The sequence below is a fragment of the Primulina tabacum genome, chromosome 7 (genome assembly GCF_025594145.1).
Source record: "Primulina tabacum isolate GXHZ01 chromosome 7, ASM2559414v2, whole genome shotgun sequence".
In the NCBI taxonomy this organism is placed as follows: domain Eukaryota; kingdom Viridiplantae; phylum Streptophyta; class Magnoliopsida; order Lamiales; family Gesneriaceae; genus Primulina; species Primulina tabacum.
The window spans coordinates 38,847,232-38,865,011 of record NC_134556.1 but is presented as its reverse complement, the minus strand read 5'-3'; the positions used below and the strand labels follow the sequence as shown (position 1 = coordinate 38,865,011).

The 17,780-nt window shown below is 34.7% G+C and overlaps 5 protein-coding genes and 1 pseudogene across 6 annotated transcripts; 3 read left to right on the top strand and 3 right to left on the bottom strand.

Annotated features, from left to right (window-relative positions):
• The first annotated feature begins 328 nt into the window (after window positions 1–328).
• On the top strand, window positions 329–1,706 carry LOC142551867 (E3 ubiquitin-protein ligase PUB23-like). The gene has a single exon (XM_075661320.1). The coding sequence runs from the start codon at window positions 415–417 to the stop codon at window positions 1,699–1,701; it is 1,287 nt and encodes a 428-aa protein (XP_075517435.1). The 5' UTR covers window positions 329–414; the 3' UTR covers window positions 1,702–1,706.
• A 1,614-nt stretch (window positions 1,707–3,320) lies between these two features.
• Window positions 3,321–4,653, bottom strand: LOC142551866 (syntaxin-121-like). The gene has a single exon (XM_075661319.1). The coding sequence runs from the start codon at window positions 4,469–4,471 to the stop codon at window positions 3,476–3,478; it is 996 nt and encodes a 331-aa protein (XP_075517434.1). The 5' UTR covers window positions 4,472–4,653; the 3' UTR covers window positions 3,321–3,475.
• Window positions 4,654–5,683: 1,030 nt separating this feature from the next.
• LOC142551864 (33 kDa ribonucleoprotein, chloroplastic-like) lies at window positions 5,684–7,666 on the bottom strand. The gene is made up of 4 exons (XM_075661315.1): window positions 7,082–7,666; window positions 6,759–6,860; window positions 6,171–6,479; window positions 5,684–5,900 (listed from the first exon to the last, which is right to left on the bottom strand). Exons 1-4 carry the CDS (start codon window positions 7,517–7,519, stop codon window positions 5,838–5,840), a joined length of 912 nt encoding a protein of 303 aa, XP_075517430.1. The 5' UTR covers window positions 7,520–7,666; the 3' UTR covers window positions 5,684–5,837.
• A 49-nt stretch (window positions 7,667–7,715) lies between these two features.
• LOC142551865 (putative HVA22-like protein g) lies at window positions 7,716–10,683 on the bottom strand. Of its 2 annotated transcripts, none has more exons than XM_075661316.1 (8): window positions 10,473–10,683; window positions 10,263–10,370; window positions 10,131–10,177; window positions 9,890–9,988; window positions 9,489–9,545; window positions 9,185–9,248; window positions 8,755–8,973; window positions 7,716–8,185 (listed from the first exon to the last, which is right to left on the bottom strand). In XM_075661316.1, exons 3-8 carry the CDS (start codon window positions 10,160–10,162, stop codon window positions 7,862–7,864), a joined length of 795 nt encoding a protein of 264 aa, XP_075517431.1. In that variant the 5' UTR covers window positions 10,163–10,177; window positions 10,263–10,370; window positions 10,473–10,683; the 3' UTR covers window positions 7,716–7,861. The 2 variants fall into 2 exon arrangements, with proteins under 2 accessions (XP_075517431.1, XP_075517433.1); XM_075661318.1 differs by having other exon boundaries at window positions 7,716–8,182.
• A 2,550-nt stretch (window positions 10,684–13,233) lies between these two features.
• Window positions 13,234–14,605, top strand: LOC142550775 (uncharacterized). Its single transcript, XM_075659836.1, has 2 exons — window positions 13,234–13,737; window positions 13,904–14,605. The coding sequence occupies exons 1-2, from the start codon at window positions 13,234–13,236 to the stop codon at window positions 14,603–14,605; spliced, it is 1,206 nt and encodes a 401-aa protein (XP_075515951.1).
• A 361-nt stretch (window positions 14,606–14,966) lies between these two features.
• LOC142550987 (transcription repressor OFP6-like) lies at window positions 14,967–15,610 on the top strand (annotated as a pseudogene).
• The last annotated feature ends 2,170 nt before the right edge of the window (window positions 15,611–17,780 follow it).

Here is a 17,780-nt window from a genome sequence, read left to right as displayed (position 1 = left end):
GCAATTCAATTTGAAATATAAAAATGCTAATATTTTAGCAATATATAATCCCCATGTGTGTGGTTATGAAAGAAAGTCAAAGGTAACTTGGCAAAAAGTAAATACTTTGGCCCGCAAATACGTAAATTAGACTTTGCATCTTTGAAAAGTCTTTGTCCAAATCCCCAATTTATGCCAATTTTTAATTAAAAACGAACTCCCTTCCCTTTCCTCATTTATCTGACACACAATAAACACATGAAATTAGCCACAATTGCGTGTTTTTGACCTTTTGACTTTCTTGAATCTCTCCCCTTATCTTGATCCATATAAAACCAAATCCATTCTCCACTATTCTTCGAACAAACAAAAGAGATTCGTCCATTTATTCTACACACTTCTTCATTTTCTTCAAAGAAATCAAGATTCAAATCAATGGCGGAAGTGGAGATTCCTCCATATTTTCTCTGCCCCATTACTCTAGATATCATGAAAGATCCGGTGACAATCTCGACCGGGATAACGTACGACAGAGACAGCATAGAAAACTGGATTTTTTCTCTGGAGAAGACTACATGTCCGGTCACAAAACAGCTTCTTTTCGACACGGAATTGACCCCAAACATCACTCTCCGGCGCCTGATCCAATCCTGGTGCGTGCTCCATGCCTCGCAAGGCGTAGAAAGGCTGCCAACCCCGAAAGCTCCAACCAGCAGATCACAGATTTTAAAGCTTCTAAATGATGCCAATTCTCCAGATATGCAGATGAATTGCCTACAAAGACTTAAATCCATCTCTTATCAGAATCAAGCCAATAAAAGATGCATGGAAACAGTGGGAACAGCTGAGTTTTTGGCGTTCTTGATCGTCCAGAAAACACTTGATTTGGAATCAGAATCCAAACAAGCCTGCGAGGTGGCTTTAAGCATTCTCTACAATCTCCAGTTATCAGAATCAGGCGTGAAATCGATCAGCAATCAAGAATTCATCGAAGCCTTGAGCAGGATTATGCAATGGGGAAGCTACGAATCTCGGGCTTATGCTGTCATGTTACTAGAGTCAATTCTTGAAGTAACTGATCCAGCTCAAATAGTCTCAACCATAAATCCCGAGTCCTTTTCCCAATGCATACAAATCTTGAAAGATGAAATCTCACAAAAGGCTACAAAAGCCACCCTCAAAGTACTGATCAATATCTGTCAATGGGGGAGGAACAGAATTAAAGCTGTGGAAGCTGGAGCTGTGAATCTCTTAATCGATCTTCTACTCGATTATTCAGATAAAAGGGCCTGTGAAATGATTTTGGTTTTGTTGGATTTGCTGTGTCAGTGTGCGGAGGGGAGAGCCGAGCTACTAAATCACAGTGCTGGATTAGCCATTGTTTCGAAAAAAATTCTTAGGGTTTCTCAGGTGGCAAACGAGAAGGCAGTAAAGATTTTGTATTCCGTTTCGAGATTTTCCGCGACTCCTGGAGTTCTGCAGGAGATGTTACAGATTGGGGTTGTGGCGAAATTGTGTCTGGTTCTTCAGGTTGATTGCGGGATCAAAATAAAAGAGAGAATTAGAGAAATGCTTAAATTGCATTCCAGGGCGTGGAGGAATTCTTCGTGCATACCCAATAATTTGATTTTGTTCATATCCATCTTGATTTTAATTAGCTATTTTTTTATGTACATAAATTTAGACAGGATAATCAGTGCCTTTATTAAAAGGTTTTCTTGAAAATATTTTGCTTGTTCTATCTTTTTTAAAATTTCCAAACTTACACTAGAATCAGGTTTAATTTGGGAGGAGTACAAACAAGTTGTGTAAATGGGAAAAGAAAGCGGTACTATTAGTATTATCATGTATTAAAGATAAAAAAAAATTTAATTTTACTAATAATTGATAAAATAAATAACTTTAGGCTATATTTGGATCGATGATTTCGAAGCAAAGCTATAAACTTCAGATCGACATCTTGCATAAATATTAATCATAATCGACATCGATTATTTTTTTATGTACTATAATTTTAGTGTTTCATGTTAATCATAATGAATTTCAAGTTCATCCAATTATAAAAAAATTTGAAATTCATTATTTTTTTATAACTAATATATAAATAAATATTATATAAATTTAAGATTTCATTTATTGTTTTATCGTAAATAATAAAATTATAGTCGAAATTCATCGATTTAAAATCTCTCTCCCCAAATTCATCGTTAGGTTTCAACCATATTAAGATGAATTTATACTTTCGAATAATAAATATTTGAAACGTTGGTCAACAAACAACAACATGCTAGCGCCGGAACTTATTTCTCGTGGGGCTGCCTTTTTAATATATATTTTTCAAAATTAATGAAGAGATCCAATAAAAAATTATTTTTCATCATATTTTAAACTATATTATTGTAAATTTACTGAATAAAAACTTAACGTTTTTTTTTTTGGCCAAAAGCTTTTAACTCTTTTTAATATTAGCTATGTAGCTCTTGTAGCGAGAATAACCAAATTTTATGCAAATTTTTTTTTAAAAAAAGGAATAAATAAAGCAAAATGACACTAAATATTAAAAAATGAGAGGAAAATAAATATTAAATACTTAGTACAATCAAAAGTTCTTCCTAAGTTTTAATTTAAATAATCAACGTTGTATGATAACAGTTCGTCGTTTCTAATATAATTTTTAGAGAGAATTTAGGAAAAAACAAAGATAGCCATGTGGTGCGTTATCAATTAGCCACTTTGCATTAAAGCACAGTTGCCACAGAAATTTAAGATAGGTGTGTGATTGAAATTATTTTTTAATTTCTAGTCGTAATCAATACTAATTATATATTTTTTTTAAAAAGGTTGATTTAATAGAAAAGAAAATTAAAAATAAATTATGTGGTGCTCCAGATGTTTCTGATGAGTTGATCGGAAAATTGAAAAACAAAAGATAACCAATTTACTCATTAAAAATATAGTTTGATTCATGATATAAGATAAATAATATGGAGATAAAGTAAAAAAATTTAATAATAAAATCTATAAAAATATAGTTAATATAATGTTTCATTTGATTGATTAATTTGAATAAATTTGAGATAATATGGTATTACCGTCTTGTATTTTTGAAAATATTAATAAAAAATTTATAATATTATTTATTAAAGATAATATTGTAATTTCAATTCAATGATTTGGTTGATGTGTGATAAATGATTGATGATTTGATTGATATAAAATAAATGATTGACAGGTGAATAAATAATACTGGTGTATTAGATTGGATAAAAATATAAATAAATAATATAATAAACTAAACGACTACCTTTAATACCGTATTATTTTAAAAAAGAGCTCAAAAATAAATCTCGAACTCCAAATTCTCCACAAAATAACAAGTGATTAATATACAAATAAACACAACAATAAAAATGATAGTAATATCGATCTCCTGGAAAATGTAAACAAAAAAACAAATATAGGGGATGTTGAAACTACAAATGAACTTCGATTTTCCTCACTTGGCCGGTGGTGGCTGGGCCGGAGGCGGCTGAGCTTGCCCACTGCCTCCGCCACCACCACCAGACCCGCCACCAGAACTCTTCCATGGCTGAAGAGATAAAACAATAATCAAGATAATAATCAGCAAGATGATAATCCCAAAACAAGCCCATTTCCTGGTATTTTTCTGATGTTTCCTGGCAACCTCGAGCTGATTAGTCCCACCTCTGACAAAAGAATTAGCCCTGTTCACCTGGCTTTCGATATCATCAAGCTGCTCCCCCTGGCTCTGCACAAGCACCGCCATATCCAAAAAGACCTGGTGCAATTCCCTCAGATTTCTCTCCATTTCCTTGACCGCATCATGCCTCTCTTGAATCTCCATTATTGTGTCCATAACCTGTCCCCTTCCCTGTTGCTGAATCGATTTCTGAAGAAAAGTCTCGCTTTCCCCAGTTTCTATCAAATCATCCAGGATTTTTTCATCAGGATTCTCGCCGGTCACAGTGTAATATCTCCGCTGCACGGTTTCGCGATACTCGGATCCCATTTTCTGCCTCAGATCGTTGAATCTAGTCATGGTTTCTTGAAGCTTTTTCCTCAGGCCATTGACAACTGAGGTCCGTGTCCTATCGGAGGAACTTCCGGGACCGCATCCGGGGAGGCCCCGATTTGCGGCATTAGAGCGATCCAGCGCTTCTAACCGAACTTTTATCACTTTTGCTTTCTTGAGAGAGGCAGAGATGTCCGAATCCATACGGGAGCGGAGATCTTTCACGGTTTTCGCGTTGTGGAGAGTCTTACTCTGCTCGTGAGAAGACTGAAGCTGGGTGTAGAGGGATTCCAGTTCCCCAAGCTCCTCTTTAACGGCTTCCACATCATCGAAAAAACGATCCAAGTTGACGCCGCCGGTGGAGCCGGAGTTCGTCATCTGGATTGAATGGGAATTCGGCGGCGGGGATTGATCTTGTTCCCGGAAACGGGAGAAGGATCCTGAAAAAAGATCGTTCATCTTCTTCTAAATCGATCTTCTGGACAATTATCCTCAGTCGATTGACGTTCTCGTGAAGATCGAATATACAAAGAAATGGTTCCGGAGGATTGAAAAAATGAAGATGAAATGGTGGAAAAGACAGGTTCTTATGTCGTGGTGCAGGCGTACGAAGCTGGGGACCTTGTTGAATGGGTCAGACAAGACTGGTCAAATGAGTCGTCTTCCGTGTTATTACACACAGAAAAGTCAACCAACACTGAATTTTTAGGAAGGGCTCGTTCTATTTTTGACAACAGGAACAGGAACAGGGGCGGGAAAAAATATCGAAATATCGAAATATCGTATCGAAAAAATATCGAAAAAATCGGTATATCGAAAATTTCGGTACGGTACCGGTATGAACTTTTTTCATACCGAAAATTCGATATACCGAATGTACGGTATACCGAATTTTCGATATCGGTATCAATGTGAAAAAATTGAGTTCGGTACGGCCACCCTAAAAAGGAATATCTTCAAATTTATTTATTTCATTTTTATATAATATTTTATATTAATTTAAATAGGTTTCTTGGTTACTCAATAACAAAAATATTTAAAATTTATTATATTTTGTGTAACTAACCAATAAATAATTAAAATATGAATTTAAGATTTCATCTATTATTTAATTCTTAACAATAAAATAATAATTAAAATTCATATAGTTAATATTCATCTATCCAATACGACCTAGATGTTTTTAAAAAACAATTACAAAATTTGTTTAACAATAAAAATATATAATTACTTTTATTTAATCATTTTTTTTAAAAAAAATCTATCTTAAACTTATTAAAATACAGTTGTCTAAAAAATCATTGCATTGTCTTGTTTATTGAAATGAATCGCATAATTTTATTGAATTAACTTGGAACATATTATTAACGTATGAAGGGGTTTATTGGATAACCAAATCAAGAGATAATAAAAAGTGGGGCCACCCATTGGAAAATTCGGAGAAGATGTCTATCATGTCATAATTCATAAATTGACATAATTGGAAAATCGCGAAATTTCAAAGGAAAGGATAACACGCGGAGTTGCTAGCAAAGATAAGATATGATATATAACAGTTATATTTTCTCTCAAATTATAAAATTTAATCTTTTCATGCAAAGTTCAAACTCGTAAACTATGTAATGCTCGTGGATGTGGCTCTGTTACATCTGGTGTTGTTTACTTTTTGGATGCTAAACAAGCGGAAGATTTCAATAGGAATATGAAAGTATTCCAAATATATGAATTTATCATCAATTTGGTACATGTACATATAAGGCTGAGACAGTACACCCCTGAGATTCATGGCAATGGCATTGCCCGATGCGTTCTCTCGTATGTCTTCTTAAACTGCTGATGAAGTTCTCCGCTCCACGACTTGTAAATTTAATGACCGGCCTTCTACATCCTAGTTGTATCAACGAATGGAAGAGGATATTAGAAGCAGCATAACATGAAAACCATCCCAATGAGTGGCAGAATTAGAAGTTTAGGACGGAGGAGAAGAAACTAAAATTTGAGAAATTTAGGAGCGGTGATATTGTATTGTCATGCATGTTATGTAATATAATAACATAAAAATACACGAGTTTATAAGAAAACTTAAGAAAGAATTAAGATGACGATCTGGTTGGCAAAAAGGAACTAATTAAGAGATGACATTCAAGTGTTAATTTACCAATCCATTCATTGCTTCAAGTGCGGATTCTAATTCTTCCGCAGACGAAAAAGTTACGAATCCAAAGCCTCGTGATCTCCCAGTATCTCTATCGAAGATGACTTTGGCACTTGTGAATCCTGGCTGTTGTGCGAAGGTTTCTCTGAGAGCTTCAGAGGTTAGGCTCCAACTGAGGTTGCCTGCATACATTTTGTGAGGGCTGTCTACAAAGCCCTTGTTGCCGATTCTTGCCTTCAGACTCATTGACTCCCTTTCACCTCCTTTTGGCACCTCGGGGAAGTTTACCTTTGCATTGCGGCCCCCGATTTCCTGTTGCATGATGTAAATTCTCATTCTATCAAGAGCTAACATATATATAGTCTCACATATGCATGTACTCAATCAGTGGCACACCTAAATGGAATAGCAACTCCCAAACAATTATTAGACGTTCTAAGTGACAAATAAGATCTTACATGGTAGTAGCATAGCCGCGGATCAAATTTTATGGTAGAATACACAAATTAAAGATCACAATCAGATCACAAGGACAAAACATGTATCATAAATAGAACAGAGAATGCATGATATGAAAGAACAATAACTTACAGCTCCATCAAAGAGGCGAATTGCTTCTTCGGCTGCTTTCACTGTGCCCATATCGACAAATGCGAACCCGCGACTCCTTCCGGGAGATTTACTGTAGATAACCTTTAAAACAAAAGGTTACACATGGCACAAATTCCCACTATTTTCTTGAATGGGTTCTGATGTAACCACTTTCTTGCATAAACACTTTAAAAAATTTGAATACATTCTTTCCAGAATTTTGGTTCTTGATGACATACATGGTGCGAAATCAAAAGAAACACAATCAACCGAAAAACGTTGAAACTTATCCAGTTAGAAAGGCCAAAGATGAGCACACAGACCTCCACAGATACAACACGACCTGCTTCAGCGAAGATTTCGGACAATTCAGCAGGTGTCACTGTAAATGGCAAATTGCCCACGTAGAGTCTTCCAGCTTTCACAGATTCCAACGCCTCATTCTCCTCCATCGCATTCTCAACTTGTTTTCCATGAAGCACCGTTTCTCCAATAACCCTTTCTGGGTCTTCTTCCTGACTTATCTCAACACCATCTAATGCAGCACAGATTGTCGAAGAAAGGGATAGAGAAGAAAAAGGCGAGAAATTTAGCGAAGTCTTGTGTCCAAGAGGAGTCTTTAAGGTGGGATGTGATATACATGGGAAGAAATGAAGGGAAACATGGTCGATGTAAGTTGGAGATAATGAACAAGAAGCGGCGGCCATGGCTGTTGGCGCCATTGAAAGGGAACAAGATGACATAGCTCCTTCCAGTAACATGTATAGATTTGATGAATTCGAGCACGCGGGTGTATAGGGTTTAGGAGCTCCGGGGATTGATAGTGGCGGATGCTGGAAGATAAGTGGCGGAGGGTGAATGCGGATCTGTTAAGAGGGTGTGGTCGAATATTGACTTAAGAGCTCTTCTATACAATGACTGCCTTTTTCTTGATTTTATTAAAAATATAAATGCAACTCAATTTAAAATCTATTTAATTTAATGATGTAATGGCAAAATTCGAAATGAGACCTATTCTAAACCAATTTCCATAAAAAGAGGGAAAAATGAATGAAATAAAACTTTATAGAGACATGTCATATTACATTTGCAACGATGTTTCGCTAATTGGTGCCACCTTTGGAGCGCCTAAGTTTCAGCATAGCCGCATGTAAATTAAGTTCCACACTGCATTTTTCTTTTGATCCCTCGCCAATATCTAAATCAGGAACAATGACATCCTCAGGCCGGATATGATTCGTTTGATCTTGGAGCTGAACCTGAATGGACTCGGACTTGGGAGTTTGGGCACGGTTCGAGGTGGAGGTTCTCCATGTGGGAACAATAGGTCGTTTCTTTTCAGCCTTGTTATTCTGGAGAATTCCGGAAGGTGTGGTAGGTGGAGTTGGTGGAGGAGCACCGCCGGGTCTCTGGTTATCCACATTCTGCTGGAAAGATTGAAGGAAATCCAGTGACATATGATTGGACCTAGCAAGTGACATAATATTGGCGGCATACATATTGTCTTCTACCAATTCCTTCGTTTTAAGTCCCTTGATATTCGAGAAATTTATCATTATCGTTATGCACTTTTGAGTTAAACTCGAACTCAAAAATAACCAACCTAGCAAAATTAAACCATGAATCAACTTGTTCTTGATACTGCTAAAACTCGACATCGACCCCGCTACACGCCTTTACTCTATAATTCTCAAAACTCGTGTAAAGATTTAGATGAATGAGAGCATCCTCACTCCAAATGCAATGGTCACCACTTTGGTTCTATAATGACTTTCACCCAAAAGCCAGCTCTTTTGTTCGGACAGTATGATACATGTCTAGCATGCTCATCGAATGCGTAGGCGGTAGGGGAAAGCCTAGAAAAACAATGAATGGGTCCATTTTTTTGCATAGAAATTATTTTTTCCTGATCCAACCTATGTTAAACATCCCCTGTGTTTTTCTAGTAATTTTTTATTTTACTTTCTGTACAGAAAAAGAGAGAAACATTGGATACCTGAGAGGTGATAGGCTGTGCAATCCTCCTTGTAGACTGGGAGGCCACAAATTGAAGCAGTTGGAGAATCTTGACTGAACCCAGTTCTGTGCAGTTCTGCCAATAATAAGCTGCTAAATCCCAAGCCCTATTCCTAAATTCTACTAAACTTCTATCAATATCTGTCTCATGTTTCGACATATACGGCCGCAATAAAGACTCATACACATATCCTGTTCCCTGCATTAAAACAAGTTAAACTATACTCATTTGACTATCTATCATGTATTTGCATAACAAAAGTAGAACAAAAGTTTTAAACTTTTTATGCTCAAGTTTAGCCACGATTAGATCTCATTTCGCTCTGCCCTCCTTCGTAATTTTTGTTCAGTGGAATCTATAACTATGTTCTTTCTGAAACATCCATTAAATATGAGAACAGTTTACTTACCTTCGTTTTTGGATACCATAAGTAGATGAAGAGTGCCAACTTCATCTCACCATACATAGGCAACCTATGTAAGATTTCAAGTTCATTCACAAGATCAAAATTAAATTGGCAAACAGAAATTTAAAAGAAAAAGAAAAATAACCAGTGACAGAGACAGAAGAGTTGGACAAAAATAAACTATGAAAAAAACTTTAAGTTGGAATCATTTTTTACTATATGTTGTACAGAAGTTCTTAGAAAAGAGTTGAAGATGATATTTGTATTTGACGACTCTATTTTCTTCATCACTGCATAAATCACGTACCATGAAACAAATACATCGCCAATTTTCTCAAGAATTGTCAACACTGCAACAATAATCCTGCAAAAATCAGCATTTCAAGATTTAACTTATGATCTGTTGCAAGAAATATTATTATTCATTAAATTAAAATAATGGGAAATGGGAGAAAATTAAGATGAGACTTGGAGAAATTTTAGCAAACTAAAACCATTAAATCTATTGGATAATTGTAAGTGTGATACTGAAATTGATTTTATAAACATTTAGCCTAAGTCATTAAGACAACAAATAAACTTACCTGTACCTTTCTTTCTCATTTCAAAACACAAGTCCTTTAGTTTTTACATATGTGTATGCATAAAGTTTTAACAACTTCAGCGTATAGTCGTTACTAATAAAAAAAAAGGAAAGAAAGTTCTCACCAATATTGGCACCAAAACCTGAGTTCTTGAATCTCAACTCTGTTTTTCTCCACAGTTTTGAAACACTGGAATGCAGGGTAAGCATATCCAAGAACCAATCTGTTCCGTTCAGAAACAAACTATGGTCAATTCTTCATCTTCTTCTTCTTTTTCTTTTAAAAAAAATCAACTTTTACCAAATTTTAAAGCTTCCTGATAAAAATTCCTTAAAAAAATGTAAAGAATTACTGTTATGACATACACTAAACATCTGGTGATGAATTCCCCGATCATCTTTAATCCTAAAGCCTGCCAATACTTGAGAGTTATTTGACAAATAATGGATTAATCAAGAAATAATTCAACACAGCCAATAAAAGGTAATTACTTTCACCTGCTAAAAAAGCAGATTCGAGGGGCAAATAAACGAGATGGATTCTATAATAATCCTCCCACAGAGACAAAAATATCAAATGGTTCCGAGGGCAGCCATTTGAAGAAACTGCATACAAAACAAACAGAAAATGCGATGATCCCCTTGAGGACATGTTATTATTATTATTTATCAAAGAATCTTTCACGGAAAAATCCAAAGGAAGGTAACCTTGCTTGAGAGGGAGGATCTTAAAATTCTGGGTCCTTGGGAAATGCAAATTAAAGTCCTGATTTTAAGAAAAAATTAAGAAGTTGGTTATATATATGGGATGATTTTACGAACGTGCGTGGCTGTGATCAGCATACGTGCATGTATGTATATATATACACACACATATGTGCGTGAATTTTGGATTGGATATAAAAGATCGAAACTTGGAATAGATCGAAGACTTGTGATAGAAAGAAATCTATTAAATTAAAAACAAATTCTGAAAAATAACATAAAATAAAATTTGGAATATTGAGAGGAAATGAAGGGATATCCAGCCCCCCATTAAATTACACGTCGTTCCAGGTTATGGGATTTCTTCGGATTCTTCAATTACTCGCGGGTTTACCGTTTTGACAGTTATTATTGGGTTAGTTCAATGCTATTATCTTTTTCTCATATTCCAATACTTACTCTATCGCATTTTTATAGAAGTTGACATATATATTGATGATCCAAAAAATAACATTTAACCATAATACAGAGATAAATACTTTCAGAGTAGCACAAAAATACCAATGAGCCCAAATTTATTACTGATCGAAAGCTATTTCAAACAAATATTTTCTCGATGACCCATAGTGGGTAACAGTTCTTTGTAAAGGTTATTTATTGATCAGATATTAACTGTCAAGTTTTGTGGTAGAGTGAGTCTCATGTGAGATCGTCTCACGGATCCTAATCTGTGAGACGGGTCAATCCTATCGATATTCACAATAAAAAGTAATACTCTTAGCATAAAAAGTAATATTTTTTCATGGATGACCCAAATAAGAGATCCGTCTCACAAATACGATCCGTGAGACCGTCTCACACAAGTTTTTGTCTTTGTGGTATTATTATTTTTAATTATTGGGTCAACTAAATTGGGAATGTCGTAGCATATTAATTTTGGCAAAAATCTGAAAAAATTTGCGCGATGAATTTGGACCACTACTAAAACTTCCTCTTACTAACACCAGTGATATGAGGCGATCACTTCTCTTCGTACTAAAAAAAAAAAAAAACTTTCAAATTTTTTATGAGTAATCATACTGAAAATTGATCTATATTAGTATTCTGCACACGCGATACGTGTGTGTACATTTTTTTATCATTACTGATGGACTAAAGTGAAATTTGACAAATTATGGAGGGACTAAATTTATTTGAATTTTTTAAATAATAAAAATAAAAATAAAAGTGTGTGTTGAATTTTTTTTAAAAAAACAAAAAACAAAAGTGTAATAATAGTATCATATAAGGGTAAAGTTGGAAGAAAAAGTTGATGTTCTTCCTAAATGGTTACTATCGTGCTATCAATCTTAATAAAATAGGAATAAATAGAATAATTATATTTCACCCGCAGAGGAGATAAGATTAGTAGATTACGGGTTCATATTCAACTATTTCCGAATTCGGCTCTGTACATGCTGCGTCTTAAGCCAAGTGTGTGTGTAATCGATTTGAATTTCGAACTGCATTTTTAACCAAATTATCTAAGAATTTGATTTTTTTTTTCCCTGAACCGAATAAGTGAAACGATTTATATTATTTATTTCGATCAATTAACGTCAATAACAAATATTTTTAAAAAAATAATAATAAATAAAATATTAAAACAGAGACAAACTCCAAATTAGAGCCCCAATGCTAAGCAAAAAAAAAATGAAACGGGCTGCGCTACTGACCCAATGAAAATCGAAAGTAGAATCTGGCCCAAGAATACAGCTAACGAAATTTGGACATTGATTGGAGCTCAAATTTATTTGATTGAAGGCTTTCCTTCAAAACTGAAACTCTTTTTATCGTTAGACGAAGTCAATTTTGTTTATATTTATAATAATAAGTTAACATAAAAATTAATATTTTTTTATAGATGATTTAAATAAGATATTTATCTCATAAAATTGATTTATGATGACGTCTCACAAAATTTTTTGTGATCTAAGAATTTGAGCAACCATAATATACAAAATATGATATCTCGTACGTACTATTTGTTGAAATTATCATTGGCACATGTAATAACATATTTTATACTAATAAAATAAGAATTGTTCAACATTAATTACATAGGTGTAATTAAATTTATTTTATAAATGACGGATACATATAAGGATGGATATTAAGCAACAACATATATACATACATATACTCCATATTTACAGGAAATGAAGCCAGATACATAGGATCTTTTAAAAAATGAGTAGCTCCATGTGAGACAGCAGTGAGACGATCAAGTTTTTGTGTAAAAAAAATAGGTTGGAAATTTAGTATGACGATTTCGAAAAAATTGAAAAAAATATATTAGCATGCAATGGCTTTAAAATACGCATTTTTTAATCTTTGCTCCTAATTTAAACGAATATCTCGACATATATACATATATATAGTGTACATGATGCTTAACTTGATAATTAAATAGTGTACATGAAAACTTTGCGACAAAAAAAAAAAAATCAATCTTTGGACATGTTTGAAGCATGCCACCAACCCTCAAATCAAAAGTTCACAGTGTATTTTGATGGGGCTCAAGCAGCGTTCATTCAAGGAAGATCTATTGTAGATAATATTCACCTAGCCCAAGAGTTGCTGCGCAAATATGCTCGTAAGCGTGGCTCCCCAAGATGTATTTTGAAAATTGATTTGGAGAAAGCTTACGACACTGTTGATTGGGGGGTTTTTGCATGCGGTTCTATTAGGCATGAAGTTTCCGTGCAGATTTGTTGAATGGGTTATGGAGTGCGTCACAACGACCTCGTATTCTATTGTGATTAATGGTCTTTACCATGGGTATTTCCCAGGGAAGCGTGGACTTAGACAAGGTGACCCCCTCTCCTCTTTATTGTTTACACTATGTATTGAAGTGCTGTCTCGTATGCTCGAACGAATGTCCAGATCACCGAATTTCAGATTTCATCCTAAATGTGCAACTCTTAGAATAACACACTTAGCTTATGCTGATGATTTGCTACTATTTTCGTATGGGGATCGAATTAGTCTTTTCATGATTATGCAATGCCTTCAAAATTTTGGAAACACGGCTGGCCTTCGAATGAACTCTTCGAAATCTAATATCTTCATGGCTAGCATTGATGATTATAACAAGCAGGATATCTTGAACATCACGGGCTTTACGATTGGGACATTACCATTCAGATATCTAGGGATACCTATTGCGGCGAAGAGGCTTTGCGCAGCAGATTACAGTGATCTTGTGGACAATGTGGTGACAAAGAAGGTGAGTTCTTGGCCACGAAACTCTTTATCGTATGCGGGGAAAATTGAGTTGATTAGATCTGTTATACAAGGAGTTGAATGCTTTTAGCTGTCTATATTACCCATTCCGAACTGTGTTGTTAAGTCGTTACAATCAATATCTTCGCAAATTCGTTTGGCCAACAAAGCATCCTCCTATTGCTTGGTCAATGTTATGTAAAACACTTGCGGATGGAGGGTTGGGTTTGAAAGATTTGAGAGCTTGGAATCATGCACCGCTAGCTAAAACTCTATGGAATATTCATTCGAAGAAGGACAGCCTTTGGATTAAATGGGTCAATCACATCTACAGTTGTTTTGGAGGAGTGTGGAATTGGAGTTCAAAGCACGATGACTCAACGTTGATCAAGAACATTCTGCTCATACGTGATGAGCTTGTTCGTGTTGACGGATCTTTAGCGGCTGCCACTTCTCGACTGCACATTTGGTTCGATAAGAGTGGGGGGCTTTCTAGAGCTTATGATTACTTTGTGCATGCGAAAGGGGTGTGGCCGTGGAAACCTCTATTGGCTAAGAGTTGCATTCTTCCCAAGCATCGATTTATTCTTTGGTTACTTGCACACTCGAAGCTTATGACGCGAGACAGATTGGGCTTTCTCTCAGATCGTAGATGTCTTCTTTGTGAGGAAGAAGATGAGACAGTTGCACATCTATTTTTTCGGTGCAGAATTTCGAAGATTATTTGGGACAATGTACGTACTTGGCTAGATATGAGAAAAACAATGGCCTCAACCACTACAATACTGTGTGCGACGTTCCGGACAGTCTACAAAGGGAATTCCGTGTTGGCTAAGATGAGAATTACCGCCTTATCAGCGACGGTATACTAGGTTTGGAATCTCCGCAACAGGGTACTGTTTGATAATAAGAAGCCGAACAATGATGCTATCTTCATGAAGATAAAGATACATACATACAGATGTGTACCTGAGGCAACAAATGTTCTGTTATAGCTGTAGTTGTTTTCAACTTTTATTGGTTGTGTTTAGTTGTTGAAGTATGATTGATTAATATTTCCTGGGGATGCCCTAGTGTATTTTTACTATAAACTTTTTACTTTTCAATGAATGCATGCATTCCATTAAAAAAAAAAAGTTCTCAGTGTAGAATTTATATATGAAAACCATCTGTTTCCCCATTTTTCTCACACAAAAATCAAGAAAAAAAATCTCGATGTTCTAAAGGGGTCTCTTAAAATGTCTAGCACCAAGAAAAATTATTTTTTGGATAAATTCGGCATCGGTTTAGGCTGCAGCAGCAGCTGCAGAAGGCCAAAACTATCGGCGGTATTCTGCCCAAGTACCCTAAAATCACACTCCTCTCCCTCCACCTCATCGGCCGCCTTTTCCTCGGCCGTGGACACGCCACCAGCATGCTACTCCTCCGATACCGACTCAGAAATCATGCGCCTGAGGAGTGTTAAGTGTTTTGGAAGAATCGACGACGAGACTGTGGCGTTGGAGAAAGATTCCGACAAACCATATCTGGATTTCAGCCAAGACATGCTGAAGATGATTTTATAGAAACAAATTTACTCGAAAGATAATCTGAAAGAACTTCTGAATTGTTTCTTGCAGCTGAATTCTCCTTACTACCACGGAACCATTGTAAGGGTTTTTACAGAGATATGGAATGAGGTTTACTCTATTAAGCCTACCGCAGCATCGCCTTCTCCCGACTTGCATGAAACGTGGGTGTCACGTGACTTATAGACATGCACGTGCGATGCCATTGATTTCCATTTTTAATAGTTAGGAGATAACCTTATAGTATTTGGCGTGAAATAATATACAGCCATGCATGAACCCTAAGATCTACCAATGGTTGGTAATGGTACGTGGATAGAAAATCTTTTTATATTTTATTAATATTATATTTTCATGAGTATAATTCTTTGCTATATTTCTTTTGAAAATATTACTTCTATTAATAGATTTGTTTTCGTTATGTGAAATATTGTGCAAATTTAAGCTGAAAATTGTAAACTGACTATAAATTGTATTTTTATATGATTTTCTAATAAAAGATTAATTTTTACGTGAGCAGTTGTTGGCTAAACGTGAAAGCATTTAAAAATTTGATAACGTGATATATTAGTATTATTAAAATAAAGGGGTGTTACTCACAAATATAATAAATTGATGTTACCTTTGTCAATAAAAAAAAAATTGTCATAATTCTGTTGGATAAATGAAGAAGAGAAAAGAAATGAAGAAGAGAAAAGAAGAGAAGAGTAAAGAGTGGTGATTGAAAAAGGGGATGTGAGATGTCTCAAATGTGGTTTGTTCCACACTGAGAAAATAGTCAAATCAAGTCTCCATAATAAGCTCCGAGTTGAGCTAACGGTTTGGGCCTCAAGGGGTACCAGAAGTTTTTAGAATGGGAAAGATACAATAGTCTGTGTCTCGGTGAAACATGCACTCGCAGTCGGTTGGTATCAAATATTTTTAGATATTTCCATAAAAAAAACTTTTTATATATTAATTTGGTGGATATATTACTAGAGTTTCAACATAAATGTTTGTAATCTAAAAATTAAAATATGAATATTTATGCTATAGAATCGAGCGTTTGACACTTTACCTAAAAACTATAATTTATGGTAACAGTGCAACTGAAATCTTTTAAGTCATTCAACAACTCAAACGTCACGTTTCGATTGTTCTAAAAAGTAGAAACAATTATTGCATCCTAACAACCCATCTCGCAGTAATTGTATTACCTGCAATCAATGAGAATCAAACTCGCGACCTTAATTCTAATACCAATTGTAGGATCGAGTATTTGTCTTTTTATCAAAAGTTATAGCTAGTAATTATTCAGATATATTTCGTAAATTCTTTATTTGAGACTAATTCCATAAACATGACATGAATGTCAATTTTATTTTTTGTAGTTCTTGAAACTCTAAGTTTTTCAAAATCAATACGCATGAAAAGTAAATTTGAAAACTATATCCACCAAAATCGAGATCACAAGTTTTTTATGAATGTCATTAATCACAAGATCTTGTTTGCCTATTAACCTTCACGCATGCCCCAATTTCAATATGCACCATAAATTCTTAAAACAACTTTACAACTGAAAGGTCTTGCAATCCACATTGGGACTTTATTTATTGAAATGATACTTCTCACCGATCGCTTCACTTTCAGCAAACAAAGTTGATCACATCTTGTTGGCTGATTATTGGACAGAAAAAATATTCTTGAAATCAAAGGATAGCGAGGGAACCAAATTTTGGGGACATATTCACTTTTTCCCACTCGATGAAACAAATGTTTTGATTTAAAGCATAGAGATTTGTGGCTTCAAATTAGTTGCACACCTTTTGTTTGTCAACCTCTAATTGTCCAAAACATGTTCAATACAATTTCAACCTTTTATATGAATTTTATCTGTTATAGAGAGACCAATTACTTCTTGAGTATTAAAAATATATCGTAATTTCGTGATCAAAATTTACATGATTTTGAGGGTTTCGATTAATTGATTAAATAATGATAAGTATTTTCATTAGAATATCCAAGAACATTAAGGGAATATGCAGTTATCTACAATATTTTGAATATTATGGTCAATATGTTTATCCACCATATTTTAGAATAATTTATTTAAAATAAATATATTTTTCAATTATTTTAGAAAGTATATATTCATAAAAAAATATAATTGAATACACGATGCATATTTTGGAGAAAACTAAGCTCCATAGACTCAATCTTAATTTCGGAGAAAATTAAGATCCATTATATTTATTATAATTTTTAGTTATATATAATTAATTTAATTCGAATGAAAGAAAAAAATGTAAATATATAAATATTTATAACTATGTTAAGTATTGTATAATTAATATTGTTGGCTGATTGGAAAATTAGAGGGAATGAGGGGTTTGATTAGGGATGGCAATGAGCCGGGGCGGGGGCGGGTTTGCCATTCCCATCCCCATCTCCGAATTCTATCCCCACCCCCATACCCGCCCCAATCTCCGCTTTTTCGGGT

Bases quoted from the DNA above. Each gene is read 5' to 3' on its own strand.
- LOC142550775 (XM_075659836.1), top strand. From the start codon at position 13,234: ATGGAGTGCGTCACAACGACCTCGTATTCTATTGTGATTAATGGTCTT. The intron at 13,738-13,903 runs GTGAGTTCTTGG...TGGCCAACAAAG, and splicing joins ACAATGTGGTGACAAAGAAG to CATCCTCCTATTGCTTGGTC.
- LOC142551865 (XM_075661316.1), bottom strand. From the start codon at position 10,162: ATGATCGGGGAATTCATCACCAGATGTTTAGT. The intron at 9,989-10,130 runs GTATGTCATAAC...TGAACGGAACAG, and splicing joins TTCATCACCAGATGTTTAGT to ATTGGTTCTTGGATATGCTT. The intron at 9,249-9,488 runs GTACGTGATTTA...AATCTTACATAG, and splicing joins GGCGATGTATTTGTTTCATG to GTTGCCTATGTATGGTGAGA.
- LOC142551866 (XM_075661319.1), bottom strand. From the start codon at position 4,471: ATGAACGATCTTTTTTCAGGATCCTTCTCCCGTTTCCGGGAACAAGAT.
- LOC142551864 (XM_075661315.1), bottom strand. From the start codon at position 7,519: ATGTTACTGGAAGGAGCTATGTCATCTTGTTCCCTTTCAATGGCGCCA. The intron at 6,480-6,758 runs GTAAGTTATTGT...ATCATGCAACAG, and splicing joins TTCGCCTCTTTGATGGAGCT to GAAATCGGGGGCCGCAATGC. The intron at 5,901-6,170 runs GTAAATTAACAC...TGATACAACTAG, and splicing joins TTGAAGCAATGAATGGATTG to GATGTAGAAGGCCGGTCATT.
- LOC142551867 (XM_075661320.1), top strand. From the start codon at position 415: ATGGCGGAAGTGGAGATTCCTCCATATTTTCTCTGCCCCATTACTCTA.